The 16,675-nt window shown below is 41.1% G+C and overlaps 1 protein-coding gene across 1 annotated transcript; it reads left to right on the top strand.

Annotated features, from left to right (window-relative positions):
* Positions 1 to 7,946: 7,946 nt before the first annotated feature.
* LOC142176208 (uncharacterized) lies at positions 7,947 to 13,083 on the top strand. Its single transcript, XM_075243325.1, has 8 exons — positions 7,947 to 8,015; positions 8,100 to 8,419; positions 8,534 to 8,627; positions 8,763 to 9,131; positions 9,195 to 9,371; positions 10,317 to 10,398; positions 10,794 to 11,392; positions 12,934 to 13,083. The coding sequence occupies exons 1-8, from the start codon at positions 7,947 to 7,949 to the stop codon at positions 13,081 to 13,083; spliced, it is 1,860 nt and encodes a 619-aa protein (XP_075099426.1).
* Positions 13,084 to 16,675: the final 3,592 nt, after the last annotated feature.

Below are 16,675 nucleotides of genomic sequence, written 5' to 3' on the forward strand. Positions count from 1 at the left end.
ATCCCCATCATTTATTAGTCATTTTGGTTATTTTCTTGCAAGCTAGGTATGCATATACCTCTATGTTTTCCCTGTTTGTTCTATACAAAAAAGAATATGTTTTTATGTCATAATTCTGTCCGCGTTGCATAGGCTATTATGTGCAATCGTTGAGTTGTGTTTTGGATAAAGAGGGTGTTTTCTAGCTTTATTTCCTATTTGCTACTTGGTTTTCATCTTGTCTGGATTTGGAAGTTGGCTTTAGCTTTTAGTCGTTGCTAGGTTCATTAAGCTGCAACTGTCTCTGGTGTTGTTTGTGTTAGTTCGTCACTGCTAAGCTTCATTCCCTAGCCTTCTAACCTTATTTGGTATTTTAATTGCTGTTTTTTTCTGCCTTCATGATGTACAAACTTACTTGTAGCACTCTATTGCACTTATAAATGGAAACTTGAATTGTTTTATGCTATGATAGTGTTAAATTCCATCATCAGATTCGACTGCAAATCTTGTTTTGCAAAAGCTTTCTAGTTCTCTGATTGTTTATTTGAGTTAAATGATGTAATTGGAACTATCTCCTGATTTATGCAATTACTCAATGTCATTGTTCAAGCCTATTACTATGGATGTGTGACTAGTTTAGCTTATAGGTTCTTTCATGCTTAAATTATCTCATGATTAGTCCATTGTATCTGTAGTGATGATTTATTCTCCAAAAATTGGTGATTCATATTCAAAATGCTTACAGTGGTAGACTAATAAAATATATCGCTTTGATTATTTTAGTTCAAATTGAAATTATTCTGTAATTAAACTAAGAAATTGCACAACATTTAAACTAATCTCATTTACGTTTGGTTGTTTAGCTACTGCCAATGGTCAAATGATTTATGAGAGTAGTTTGGTAGCTATCTAATTGTAAGTCAAAAGTAAACCTTGTAATTTCATTGGCAATTGTTAATTTGTTGCAATCACGTGACAATCATGAGCTACATTCATTTTTGCTTATTGCTTTAACCTTGTGTGAATTTGGTATTAGTAATTGGACCTCCAGAGTCTACGAATCTGGGCTCAATTGATATGAACCTTAATGGGCCACTGCTGGCCCAACTCCCTTATCTAAAATGATTAAAGGGTAAACACACCAACCACAAGCATGTATGCAATTAGCAAACCTTTTAAAAATAATTGGAGGTGTGGCATCTTTTGTCAAAATCACACATAGCCCTCACAAATTTAGATCAAGAACTATTTCTTCTTAAAATAATTTGGGGTGTGCCATATACAAATAAAATCCTTTAATTTATGGCACTCATATAAACAAATAAAAATATTAGTATAAAAATTGCCTTGGACTTTCGTATTTTGCTTTAGGCCCTATTTAGATTAGTATTGCGATTATATATACGTTCGCGTAATATAATTACAAATTAAATTCTTAAAAGACTCGAGGGATGTGTTCGCGCAACTTCAACCAAAATTTCTTAATAAATCAACAAAAGCGTTATTAATCATGGACACGTTCGCGTGACATGATTTTGACGTGCCAAAAGAAAAGAGTATACGTACGTGTAACTCAATTCTTTAATTTTTGAATAAATTAAGTTATTAAAAGCGGTTAAAAGGTAAATGCATATAGGTCCTAAAATAAGTAATTAGACAATTGAAGCCAAATAATAATTGCTAAGCGACCGTGCTAGAACCACGGAACCTGGGAATGCCTAACACCTTCTCCTAGGTTAAAAAAATTCCTTACATAGAATTTCTGGTTCGCAGACTTCAAAAGGAAAGTCGATTTTTCCTCGATCTGGGATTAAAAATAAACCGGTGACTTGGGACATGAAATAAACTATCCCAAGTGGTGGCTCTGAATTGAATAAATAATCCCATTTCGAATAATGCCACTTAAAGTGGAAAACATCCCTTATGTACCCCCTCTGGTGGGTAAAAAGGAGGTGTGACAGCTCTGGCGACTCTGCTGGGGATCGAAACCAGAATCTCTGGTTCAGGATTCAAGAATTCGAGCTTGTTAATGCAATTTTTATTTGGCTTTATTGTTGGTATTACTGTATTTTGTGGACTTAATGTGCTAATTGTCATTTACCGCTTTGATATTACTTGAACTGTATTTAAATGTCTTCTTATGCCACCCATTTGAGTCTTCTGAAAATGGTGCACACGTTCGTGTGACTCACTTTTTTTGTAGAAATTATACCAAATAAGACGAGGCTGGGCAAGCAACAAGGCCGAGCAGACTTTCGTGCTCCCGGTATGTTGGCCCCTCCTCGACCCCAGTTGTCCGCTCTGGTAACCCAAGTCTAGACCACAAACCCCAGGTATTAAACATAGAATAACACAACCTCATGCCGGATCCCTAGTAGGAATGATTATTTGCATCACCTGCATTTGACCTTGGGGACTCAATACAGGGGTTGAGTCTATCTAGGACAGGTGTAACCAAAATGAAGACCATCTTGATGCATCCTATGTGCTATGTGAATATTTATTTGTTTCGACTTGTATGTTGACCAGTTAATAAAGAGAAAAACCAAGGTGAGGCAGGATAGATAATTTACTCGATTTTTAAAAGTTTCGGTATTTGAAAATATCCCGAAACTCTGCCGAATTTTTTTTAAAAAAAGTATTTCAAAAGAGTGAGTCAAATATCATGTTTTTATGTCAAAATTGACCGAACTACGCAGGTCTGATTCTCACCGGATGTGGGATACATAGGCAACCCACATAAGGTTCGGCCTCATTTTTACAAATAATAGAATAAAGGGTGTTTCAAGGCTTTGGTCAAAACAATAAGCCGACCCAGCTTCGGTTGTATTTTAAGTCGTTTCTTACCGGAATAGCCTTAGATTACATTCCAATTGTCGAAAAGCTATTTTCGGGAGGAACAGGCAAGTCTGTTTAAAAGGTGTCTTTTCCAATTAAATACTTACCCCCGGCTTAAAAATTCGTTTGGAATTGTGAAAGGGCCATGTTTGCAAAAACGACCATTTTTGCTAACATAGCAATAAAATGGGTACTTGTCCGTTGATTTTCTTCAGAAAACTTGTTTTGCAAAAAGAGCTCAAAAGAGTCAACCCTAACCTTAACCCTCCGCAGGTACAAATGAATACTGTCCAAGACTCATCGCAATCTTTCATAGAACGGGCTCGGTTGCAGCTTCGTAGGTGGTGGGTTGATTTAGATGAAGATGGCCAAGTTTGGGTGAAAGAGCAGTTGGGTTCCCTGATAGACATCATGCACATCAAATCTCGGGAGTATTTAATTAAAGCTTTGGTAGCCTTCTGGGATCCCGTTCAAAATGTGTTTTATTTCTCGGATTTTGAGCTCACACCCACTCTGGAAGAAAGAGCCGGGTACATTGATTTCAGCCAAGAGTTAAGAAAGCAGCAACTCATATTCCCCAGGGCTCCCTCGGTGCACAAATTCTTCGATCTTCTGAATATCAGCAAACAAATGAACAAGGCCCATGCAAGCAAAGGGTGTTGCTCTTTCTACTTCCTATATTTCAGGTTCAGGCACTCAGCCGGGTTTGAAACACATGAAAAGGGGTTGAGTAACAAACAAGACAAGAGCATATGGCAAATTCATCATCGGTTTGCCTTCATCGTGACATTTCTAGGGGTCATAGTCTTTCAAAATGCGGAGGGCACAATAGACATTCGTATGGCCAGAATCGTACAGGTCTTGTCGACAAAAAAGATCACACACTTGTCCCATTAGTGCTGGCGGACATTTACCAGGCTTTAACCCTATGCAAATCTGGGGCTCAATTTTTCGAAGGTTGCAATGTTCTTCTTCAAATATGGATGATAGAACACCATCGCCGTAATGCTAAGTTCATGATATATGCTTCAGATGGGAACAATTTCATCAAAAAGTATGAGGAAAGGGTGGAAGACTACAAACCGCCGGAAGGGTTTGAAGCCTAGGTTTCCTATTTGAGAAAATTGAGAGCAAATCAAATTGAATGGACCATAGGATGGCTCCCGGTAACAGAAGTCATATACAAGACCGCTTCAAAGGGATACTTGATGATGATGAGAGTGAGGAGTATACAACCATATGCACCACAAAGAGTTCTAGGACAATTGGGAAGATATCAGGTGATACCTGAAGAGGCAGATCTAAGCACCCAAGTCATTGAATTACACCCAGAAGCAACGATTCCCGAGGTTTTAGTTCAAAGGGACTGGAATTGTTGTCAGTATCTAAAAAGTGACACCTAGGTACCAGACCTGGTTAAGGGCGAAGTTAATCCCAATTATGCTGCTTGGTTTGAAAAGAGCTTCAATGCGAACAATGAGCCAGAGCCGGAGCCCGAACCCGAGAGGTCTGACAAAAGGCCCCATGTTCAAGCCATTGATGACAAAATTCAGGAAAGTTTAGCCTGGGGGGAAAAAGGAAAAGAAATATCAAGCCAGCATTCACGCTTTGCGAGAAGAGTTGAGAAATGTCACCTTCAACAATTATTTACAGGCACAAGAGGACAAGGGTGAGAGGAAAAGATTGGTTCAAGAAAATGAAGCTCTCAGAGCCCAGGTTCGACAGCTGAGAATAGCAGCCGAGAATCCGGACAGAAGCAGGAAAGATGAAAGGCTCATTTACAACCTTACCCAAAAGGTGCGTGACTATGAAGATGACCTGCAGAAAGCTAAGTCTGAGCTAGCAAAAGTACGAACAAGGCTAGCTAAAAATGCAGAGGGGCGTGCAGCTTTCGTTCAACAGATGAAAGAAAGATATGAAAGAGGGGTCACAGGTTAGGAAAAAGGAGATTAGCAACCTCGAAAGTAAAATGGCTAAACAAGCCAAAAATTTTAAAGCCGAGAGAGAACATTTTTATGCCTTGATGGCATGGTTGGAAGGGGACCTACAACACTTGCAAGAGCAAAATCACACTGCCACCCAGGTCTTAAAGGCTAGATCCCAGCAGATTGGGCGTTTGTTGCAAGAAAAAGGCATCATAAGAGAAAGGGTCAGAAGGATTGCTGACTACATCACAATGAAATGTAGCGTGTGTGAGGATATGACCAGATCCATGTTCTTCGCCACTGTAATGATCTTTGTCCGCCAGATAATGGAGGATCTCTATCGGCTCCAAGATGACATGGCACGTAGGCCCGCTACAAGACCAGTTGGTGTTCCTAGGATAGGGTTGGAGGCACTGATGTTTTCTTGATTGTATTTTCCTTTTTTTCAAGTATGTATTTTCATTTTTAAAAGCATGTTTCGAGTCTGTTTGGGGTTTTAAATTCATAGAGAAAGTATGTCTTGAGTCTGTTTGAAGTTTTTCCTAGAAAAAGTATGTTTCGAGTCTTTTGTAATTCAGTAAAGTAGAGGTTGTATTAATGAAAATTTGAAAAAAAAAACAAAAAAAAATTGTTCCTTTATTTTTCGCACTTATTTTTCTTGAACTACATAATGATCTGATTCACGCGGAGTCGTGATACGTAGGCAATCCTTATCGAATCCGGTCATGTTTTCGTAAATAACTCAAATAAGAGAGGGATGTGAAAAGAAAGAACCGACAGAAAAACCCAAAAAGAAAGAAAAGAGAGCCAAAGAAAAATCAAAAGAACAATGAAAAAAGAGAGCAACGAAAAGAGAGGAAAGAAAAGAGCGGAAAAGGAGAATAGAAGCACAAAAAGCCAAAGTGGAAAAACTTGGGGGAAAGTAAGCAAAACCGGGATGACACATGCCACCATTGCGAAACATGTAGAAACACATTTAATTGTATAGGTGTATCACACCCGAACGTGCGATTACCTATATGTTATTTGCTTCAAACTGACCGATTTGTTGTCTACTGTTAAGTCCAGGTTCTATAGTAAGGTGGTTGGTTTTGTGGTAGTCCGGCTTCACATCCATACTTTATGAGATCGAAAGGAAGTGTTGAAATGTCGTCGGAAATTCCTCTGCCAACAATTCCTATTGCGGATGATAGTCCGATCTCGGGCATCCCAACTTCAGAATCGGCAGCTACCGAGGAAAACAGAATTCTGTGTCTCCGCAAATGGAAATATGGGATGCCTGGGCCAATGGAAGAGAACCACCAAGTGTGATCCCTGGGTTTCCTGAGCTTTTTCCTAGGGCAAGTGGGACCTCCAACGTCCCGATCAGTCACCCCAATACCCCACTGGGATATCCTACCATCTCGACCCATTTTGTTGGAACACCTTCTGAGGCTCGCCCCTAGGTGTTGATGTCAGGTGCGGCCTCAAATATATTCACTACGCCACCTTACTCAGCTACGGCATAGCCTACACTGCCTAGGCCTAGCTTTGACCCATCATCTTTTACCTTTCAAATGCCATCCTTCCCACCAGAACCTACTCAATTTACTACCGTTGCTTACCCACAGCCGCCCCGGTATGAGTTCACTGCAAGACAAGAGAAAACCGCAAAAACCCTTGAGCAAGAGGAGATTGCCAGAAAGATGAGAAGCATGGAGCAGAGTCTCAAAAACATACAGGGTCTAAGTGGACAAAAAATGTATCCTATGCCGACTTGTGTATGTTCCCTCACGTGAATCTACCATTGGGATTTAAAACCTCGAAGTTTGAGAAATATGACGGGAACGGGGATCCTATTGCCTACCTCAAAAGATATTGCAACCCGTTGCCGGGAGCGGGCGGAAAACAAGAGCTCCTCATGGCCTACTTTGGAGAGAGTTTGGTTGGCATTGCTTCTGAATGGTATATGGACCAAGATATATCCCGTTGGCATATCTGGGATGACCTGGATCGGGACTTTGTCAGGCAGTTTCAGTACAATATCGACATTGCCCCTAACAGGAACTCATTGACAAATCTAAAGAAGAAACCCTCGAAAAGCTTCTGAGAATATGCTGTCAAGTGGCGTGAGCAAGCCTCCAGGGTAAAGACTCCCATGGACGAAATTGAAATGGTCACAATCTTCCTTCAGGCCCAAGAGGCTGATTATTTTTAAAACATGATGTCCGCGATGGGTAAGCCATTTGGCGAAGCCATCAAAATCGGTGAAATAGTTGAAAATGGGTTGAAAACAGGGCGAATCTTAAGTCAGTCTGATATAAGGGCGACCTCCCAAGCAATCCAAGGTGGGTCTGGAGGTGTGGCCAACCAAAAGAAGAAAGAAGAAGCAGCAATGGACACTTCAAGTACAAGAAGATCCCGTCCACCTAGACCTCTTTTCTCTGAAAGAACCCCACAACATTACTACCCCCACCAAGATGTGGCCTACGATATGGCTTCTCATCCATACGCAGTGATGAACTCCCAAACCTATGTCAGGCCACAACAACAATTTAATCAAAACAGAGCTCTATTTCCCAGAAATCAACCTCCTTACCAAGCTCACTACAACCCCCAGCCTCCATAAAACAACTTCCACGCCCGTGAACCACCCAAGATGCCAAACTTCACACCCATCGGTGAATCCTATTCTTGCCTGTTCCCCAAACTTATTCAGATGGGTTTGTTGCAGCCTGTTCCCCAAACCAGGCAGAATCTAGCATCGCCCGCTTACAGAGTTGGTACTCGATGCACCTACCATTCAGGGGAAGAAGGGCATGATACAGATGATTGTTGGACCTTGAAGAGGGTTGTGGAGAACCTGATAGAACAAAAGAGAATCATGCTAAAAGATGAGGATGTTCCTAATGTAACCAATAATCCATTACTGGCTCACAACAACGAGACGATTAGTGGGATGATTTGTGAAGACAGAGAGTTTGATCCAGCTCTAAAAGCTATCATTTCTATAGCTAATGTGGAAAAGAAGACAAGGGCTATCGCAAAACAAGACAAGGGAGAGAAGAAAAGCAAAACCATCCCTCGGAAGACGAAAAAGAAAGTGGAAGTTGAAACTGGGGTAGCACCCTCCAAAGATGCCATTCTCTATGTTCCTTGAGGCCGCAAGAAAGAACAGTTGTCACTTAGTCCGCCTAGGAGGTTTGAGTTAAACAAGAGAGCTAAATGTATGTTCCTAAGGGGACCTACGTGGTGCGAGCACCAGTAAATCCACCAAGGCTGGATGAGCCCAAGGTTATTGGCTGCACATCACAAAGGCCTATGATAGATCAAACTGCCATTCCATGGAACTATAACTAAGTGGTAGTAGCTTACAAGGGCAAAGAAATCTCGGGAGAAATTCAGGAAAATAGCCCGGCCGAGAAGTACTTCAATTTGAAGGAAGTGAATAATGCCACGAAAAAGCGTTTCCCATATAAGAAACTAGTAAGTGCTGAAGAAGCAGAGGCATTTTTCCAGAAAATGAAAATGACAGACTACGAGATAATCGACCAACTTCGAAAGTCTCCTGCTCAAGTCTCTCTTTTGTCTCTGCTGATGGACTCAACTGAACATCAAAAAGTGTTGATCAAAACTCTCAACGAAGCATATGTGCCTATTGAAACCACTATAGAACAATTGGAGAGGATGACAGAAAGGTTTTTTGCAATCAATCAAATCTCTTTCAGCAAGAGTGATCTGCCCCCGGAAGGGGCCACACACAACAAAGCCCTTCACCTGACAGTCAAATGCGAAGGGTATTATGTGAAAAGGGTCATGCTTGATGGTGGTTCTGGGGTAGATATTTCCCCACTCTCAACTCTGCAACGTATGGAAATCGGTACTGAGAAAATCCGACCCAACAATGTTTGTGTGCATACTTTTGACGGCATAAAGAGAGATACAATAGGCGAGATTGATCTGATCCTAACTATCGGCCCGGTGGACTTCAAAGTGACTTTCTAGGTTTTAGACATGGATACTTCCTACAACTTCCTCTAGGGAAGGCCATGGATTCACGCAGCAGGGGTTGTGCCTTATACTCTCCACCAGATGGTGAAGTTCGAACATGAAGATCAGGAGATTGTAGTTCACAAGGAAGATGAGCAATCGATTTATCGGGACCCGTCAGTCCCTTGTCTTGAAGCTAAAGAAGGAAGTGAACATATAGTCTACCAGGCTTTCAAAATTGTGGTTGCGGACCAGTGTGAAGAGGGAAACCTTTGCCCCCAACCCTTTCTTTCAAATGCATCAATTTTGGTGGCCAAAGAAATGATCAGATATGGCTACAAACCTAAGAAGGGGCTCGGGAAATCATTACAAGGGATCACTGAACCTATCATCCTGACTGCTAGTGAGAAGTTCTTTGGGGTAGGTTTCCAACCCATGCCAGCTGATGTAAAATGGGCAGATGAAACAAATAACGATGGTTAGGTTTTGCCTCAGCTGGTTCCATATCTTTATAGAACATTTGTCAGGCCTAAATACAATGAGGAAGAGGAAGATGAAGCTTTTACGGCTGAGGAAATTGAAGAAATCTGTGGGGCTATGAGGCAGATACTGTATGAAACCCACATGGTCCAACCAGGGGAAGGCTTAAGCACCGCTAAGGTGCTATACATGGGACCTAGTGCCAAACTGCAATATTGGAAGGCTACTCCATTCCCAATCAGGCAGGAGTCCCGGTAGTCCAGTCCTTCCACTTTTTCTACATCACGAGTTATTCCAAGGTGTAACTCGGATGTTTTCTTTAGTTTCCTGTCTTTTAATTTCCAATGTAAACCCTGCTATCCTCAAATTCAATGAAATGAAATCAATATTTCACCGTTCATCTCTCTATTCTTTCTGATTTTGTTACTTTTTCTTATTTTCTTCTTTTCAGTTCTAAAAATGCGGCTTTAAATAACATGACATGCTTGCGGACTTCATGCCCAGATCCAAACAAACTATCTAACTGTGAAATAATGAACCAAGAACCGGAATATGATGAAGAAGAGGCTTTTAGGGAAATAAATCGAGAATTGGAGCAATTTGAGAATAAACCTAAGCCGCACTTAAATGATACTGAGCCGGTAAATTTGGGTAATTCAGAAGAGGTCTAAGAGACCATGATAAGCATTCACACAGATGAAAGAACTAGGGATGCTTTGGTCCAACTTTTGTTTGAGTTCAAAGATGTGTTTGCTTGGTCATATGATAACATGCCAGGACTGTGTTGATTTGGTGGTTCATAAGTTGCCAACTTACCCTGATTATCCCCCTGTTCAGCAAAAGCAAAGAAAGTTTAAAACTGATATCAATGACAAAATTAAAGAAGAGGTCACAAAACAGTTGAAAACAGGGGTGATCCGAGTTGTTTGATACACCACTTGGTTAGCCAATGTAGTTCCAGTGCCAAAGAAAGACGAGAAAACCCTAGTGTGTGTGGATTACAGAGATCTGAACAAAGCGAGTCCTAAGGACAACTTCCCTTTGTCGAACATCCACATCCTCGTTGACAACTGTGCCAAACACGAGATACAATATTTTGTGGATTGTTATGTTGGGTATCATCAGGTCCTAATGGACGAGGAAGATGTGGAGAAGATAACGTTTACAACACCTTATGGAACCTATTGCTACAGGGTCATGCCTTTTGGTCTGAAGAATGTCGGGGCAACCTACATGAGAGCCATGACCACCATTTTTCATGATATGATGCACCAAGAGATAGAGGTGTATGTGGACTACATGATCATCAAGTCCAAGACCCAGGATGACCATGTTTGGGATTTGAGAAAATTCTTTGAGCGGTTGCTTAAATATGATCTGAAGCTAAATCCAGCCAAATGTGCATTTGGGGTTTCATCTGGCAAACTTTTGGGATTCATAGTCAGTCGGAGGGGCATCGAGTTAGACCCAACAATGATAAAGTCCATTCGAGATATGCCTCCTCCAAGAACCAAGAAAGATGTTATGAGTTTGCTTGGAAGATTGAACTACATCGGCTGATTCATTGCCCAGTTGACGTCTACATGTGAACCCATTTTCAAGCTGTTAAAGAAGACGCAACAATAAAATGGACAGACGAGTGCCAAGAAGCTTTTGAGAAAATCAAAGAATATTTGTCGATTCCGCCAATTTTGGTCCCACCTGATCTGGGAAAGCCTCTGTTCTTGTATTTCATAGTCTTGGAAAACTCTTTTGGCTATGTCCTCGGACAACATGACGTGACCGGGAGGAAAGAACAAGCAATATACTATTTAAGCAAAAAGTTCACAAGCTTTGAGGCCAAATATACCTTGTTGGAAAGAACTTGTTGCGCTTTAACTTGGGTTGCTCAGAAGCTGAGGCATTACTTGTTGGCCTACACCACCTACCTCATTACCAGGTTGGACCCTTTAAAGTACATATTCCAGAAACCAATGCCCATTGGGAGGTTAGCAAAGTGGCAGATCCTGCTCACTGAATTTGATATAGTCAACGCCACTCGCAAGGAAATGAAAGCCCAGGCATTAGCAGATCACTTGGCTGAAAACCCAGTTGATGATGAAGACCAACCTTTGAGCACCTACTTCCCGAATGAAGAGGTAAATTTAGTTGAGGCAATATTCGAGGACACCAATGCTTGGAAAATGTTCTTTGATGGAGCGGTGAACGCAAAAGGTATTGGAATTGGGACAATCTTGATCTCACCCACTAGTCAGCATTATCCAGCCACAACTCGGCTTCAGTTTTTTTGCACAAACAACACTGCCGAGTATGAAGCCTATATTATGGGTATGAACATGGCAATCGACCAAGATGTCAAAGAATTGTTAATCATGGGAGATTCAGATCTGATTATCTGACAAGATCAGAGAGAATAGGAGACCCGAGATGTCAAGCTTATTCCTTATAGGCAACATGTGGAGGATCTCAGCAGGCGGTTCAAGTCAATAGAGTTCAGGTACATCTCTCATTGTCACAATGAGCTAGCTGATGCACTTGCTACTTTAGCCTCGATGCTACCATAACCAGGCATCCCTTGGATATCCAAATCCGGGAAAGGCACGGTTACTGTAATACGGTTGAGACAGAACCAAATATTCAGCCATGGTATCATGACATCAAAAGGTTTCTGAAAACTAAAGAATACCCCGAGCAGGCCAGCGGTGACCAAAAGAGAACCCTTAGGCGGAACACAAGTGGTTTCTTCTTGAGCGGTGATGTTCTGTACAAAAGAACTCCGGACCTCAACTTGTTAAGATGTGTTGACGTCGAAGAGGCCGGAAGAATCATGTATGAAGTGCATGCAGGAGTGTGCGGACCCCACATGAATGGGCATGTTTTGGCAAAGAAAATCCTTCGAGCGAGTTATTACTGGATGACTATGGAAAAGGACTGCTTCAGTTTCATCTGGAAATGTCATCAATGCCAGGTGCATAGTGATTTGATTCATGCGTCGCCTACAGAACTGCATCTTATGTCAGCACCTTGGCCATTTGTTTCTTGGGGCATGTACGTCATTGGCCTGATTGAGCCGAAAGCTTCAAATGGACATAGATTCATATTGGTCGCTATTGACTACTTCACAAAGTGGGTTGAAGCAATTAATCTCAATTCTGTCACCAAGAAAGCTGTGGTAGACTTCGTGCATTCCAACCTTATCTGCCGTTTTAGTATTCCTGTAACTATCATTATGGATAATGCCTCAAATTTGAATAGTCATTTGATGGGGGATATATGTGAACAATTCAAGATAACTCATTGGAACTCTACTCCCTATCGTCCTAAATCCAATGGTGCAGTCGAAGCAGCAAACAAGAACATCAAATTTTTTTTGAGAAAGATGATTCAAAGTTCCAGGCAGGGGCATGAAAAATTGCCTTTTGCATTATTGGGGTATCACACTACAGTGCGCACATCGGTCAGAGAAACCTCGTACCTTTTGGTTTATGGAACTGAAGCCGTAATACCCGCAGAAGTTGAAATCCCTTCTCTCCGGATCATTGTTAAAGCTGAAATTGAAGACAGTGAGTGGGTCAAAACCCGCCCGGAATAGTTAATCCTGATCGATGAAAAGCGAATGGCCCCAGACTGCCACGAGCAGTTGTACCAACAAAGAATGGCCCGTGCCTACAACAAGAAAGTGTGGCCTAGAAATTTTGAAGTGGGGCAACTAGTTTTAAGGCGTATTCTTCCCCATCATTAGGAAGCAAAAGGAAAATTTTCTCCTAACTGGAAAGGACCATACATCATCAGAAAGATATTGCCAAGAGGGGCATTGTACCTTGGAGATATTGAAGGAAATGATCCCGAAGTAGATGTGAACGCAGACGCGGTCAAAAGGTACTATGTTTAGTTTTTCTGCAGCCATGGTATTATCCGATTGGGATGACGAAGGCTTTCATTCTCTCTACCCCAAACACTCCAATCCTTTACTAACCCTTCGAGCCAGTTATGATTCTTTCATTACCCTCTTTGGAACTCGAAGATGTTTGATAAAAAAAACAAAAAAAAAAACAAAAAAAACAAACAAAATGTTTTCCTGAACTACGTTCGACTTGAATACGAAAGGATACGTAGGCAGCCTCTCTCTGGAGTTCAGTCACCAATTTCCCCCAAAAATGAAACTGGGGCAGATGTTATAATGGTTCGGTGATGATCCCGCCCGAACGACTACAAAGTTTTAATTCAATCCAATTCTTTTTACCCAAACCTTGTTCAAGTCCTTCCGACCAATAGACAAAAGGTGTTCAAAATCAGAGAACACAGTTGTTTGGGTTCGATGCAATCAAGATGAGAGAAGTAAAATGAGAGACTCTTATTGGTGAAAACCTATGGGCACCGTAAGGAAATGGTGAGCAGAGAAATTGAAAATAAGAGAGTCTTGTTAGTGAAAACTCGTAAAAGAGCACTATAATGCGATGGTAAGAAGAGAAATGAGAGAGGTCGATTGGTGAAAACACGCAAAGGGCGCCGTTGATCGAAAAAAAGAAACCCCTCACCACCATTGGTATTAAAAGAGTCTTGGCAAGGTTTCTCGATTTTAGAACACGGGTCGCAATGGGTTTATGAGAAGTTGGATAGTTGTGCAGATCAGGTATCCAGTCCAAGAAACATGTCATGTCTATTGAAGTCTGCATGCACCCCAGATAAGTCCTTCTTTCCTCCCCGAAAGGGACACTTCTCCTTAAATTCACTTTCTTGTCTTTTGTTTACCTTTCTTTGAATCCCTGTTTTCTAATTCTATTCCGAAACTAATACAAAGAAAATGTGGCAAGATTGGAATTACAGAGTTCTACTTAATTAAAGCCAAGTCCAAAGAAAAGTACCCAGCCTCAGCGGATGCATCAAGTCGATCCCGATTGGCTATGATGGCCAATGCTCTGAAATCAGAGTTATTGAAAATAAAAAGAAATCCAAAGTCAAAAGCCCTAGAGGAAGAATAAGGTGAAAAGGCCAAAGCCCCACACGGTTGAATCATCATCCGAAAAGTTTGGAAAGTTGAGTTCCTCGATTTTAGGAGAGAGATCAATCTTCATAAAAGCCAGCAAGTAGTAGAGGTTCTCACCAAAAGAGTTGGGCCGAGATCAAGTGATCAAAAATGATCAAGGCCACAAAACCAACCACCGTTTCAAACTAACAATTGTTCTTTGTTTGAAAAAATTGAAACATGTACAATCCAAAGCAACCGTGCAAGAAGAAGGTGCAACCAAAAAGGAAAAGAAATGCGCAAGTGCTAGAAACATCTTTGTAGCAATAATCAATCCAAAAAGGAAGTCTCCTCCAAATTCTTTCCTGTATTTTTACTAAAAAAATGAAAAAATGAAATGAAATGAAAAAAAAAGAGATAAGAAGAAAATTCAAACAAAAATGGTAGTTTAGAATTCCCAATCTCAATTTTTTACGCCTTTTGCCAACATTAGGGATCCAATCCCTGAGTTGAAATTTTTTAGACATAGGGCCTCCATTCCCTAGTAGCCTTTTGCCAACATTAGGGCTCCAATCCCTGAGTTGAGATCTTTTAGACATAGGACCTCCGTTCCCAAATCGCCTTTTGCCAACATTAGGGCTCCAATCCCTGAGTTGAGATTTTTAAACATAGGGCCTCCATTCCCTAGTCGCCTTTTACCAACATTAGGGCTCCAATCCCTAAGTTGAGATTTTTTAGACACAGGGCCTCCATTCCCTAGTCGCCTGTTGCCAACATTTGGGCTCCAACCCTATGTTGAGAATTTTTAGACATAGGGTCTCCATTCCCTAGTCGCCTTTTTTGCCAACATTAGGGCTCCAATCCCTGAGTTGAGATTTTAGACATAAGGCATCCATTACCTAATCGCCTGTTGCCAACATTATGGATCCAATCCCTGAGTTGAGATTTTTAGACATAGGGCCTCCATTCCCTAGTCGCCTTTTGCCAACATTAGGGGTCCAATCCCTGAGTTGAGATTCTTAGACATAGGGCCTCCATTCACCAATCGCCTTTTTGCCAACATTAGGGCTCCAATCCCTGAGTTGATATTTTTAGACATAGGGCCTCAATTCCCTAGTCGCCTTTTTGCTAACATTAGTGTTCCAATCCCTGAGTTGAGCCTTTTTAGACATAGGGCCTCTATTTCCTAGTCGCCTTTTTGCCAACATTAGGGCTCCAATCCCTGAGTTGAGATTCCCTAGTCGCCTTTTTGCCAACATTAGGGCTCCAACCCCTAAGTTGTGAATTTTTAGACATAGGGACTCCATTCCCTAGTCACTTTTTTTTCCAACATTAGGGCTCCAATCCCCTAGTTAAGATTTTAGACATAGGGCCTCCATTCCCTAGTCGCCTTATTCCAACATTAGGGCTCCAATCCCTCAGTTGAGGTTTTAAGACGTAGGGCCTCCATTCTTTAGTCACCTTTTCTTTGCCAACATTAGGGCTCCACTCCCTAGTTGGGATCTTATACATAGGGTCTCCATCCCCTAGTCTCCTTTTGCCAACATAGGGCTCCAATCCCTAGTTGAGATTTTAAATATAGGGCCCCATTCCCTAATCTCTTCCTCCTAAAGACACACAATCTTTATTTTATCGCTTTCAAAAAAGAAAAAAAAATCTCTAGATTTTAGTTACAATTAAGTCACAAAATTTGCCTAGTGAAAACTAGGGCAGAAAATTTCGTTCGTTGGTTTGTTTTGGTGTCTGAGCAGGTTTGACCTCGAGGCACAGGATTCGAGATGACCAAAAGAATGAGTCTCAATCCAGAATAAAGAAAAGAAGAAAAGAACAAAAAAGAAGTGAACTCAGAGTGTTGAAGCAGACTGCTCAAGATATGATTGAAGTCACAAGCTTCTCATGTCCAGCCTTGATCCAAAGCTAAAGAACGAACCAGCACCTACAGTTGACAAGCATCAAGATTCAGATTGGAATCTGCAGCGAGAACCAGTCAAGACTCAAGATCAAGCTTCAAAAGATTTATAGATAGGAATCTTGTAACTCGTAGTTGATAGATTTAGCTAGCTTAGCTCTTTATTTTCCATTTCTAGTGTAATAAGGAGCTCAGCAAGCAGAAACAGCAGCAACAACAGTGAAATTGCAGCTTCCCGGTAGTCCCAGCTACCAAAACTTCCAGAACTACACTGACCTGATTCATTTATAGCCAAGGATAACCTCTGAAGTAAGGTTCGGTCAGACTCCTTAAAAAAATGCTTCTCATGGAGTTTCAAACAGGCAAAATCTCTCGTAAATTGCTCATTTTATCTTTGCCCAAAAATCCTTCATGTCTCCGAGCAAAAAGGGGCAGCTGTGAGCATGTGATTTTTGCCATACATGAAATACTCCTACAAAATCTAAGAAAATAAATTTTTTATTAATTATTTGCCATTTTTAGGAATTTTTGTAGATTTTTATTAATTGTTTAAATTTTTCTTGCTTGTTTAATTTTTATTTAAATCATGAAAATTACCAAAAATATCAT

Source organism: Nicotiana tabacum, chromosome 22, assembly GCF_000715075.1.
Source record: "Nicotiana tabacum cultivar K326 chromosome 22, ASM71507v2, whole genome shotgun sequence".
In the NCBI taxonomy this organism is placed as follows: Eukaryota; Viridiplantae; Streptophyta; class Magnoliopsida; order Solanales; family Solanaceae; genus Nicotiana; species Nicotiana tabacum.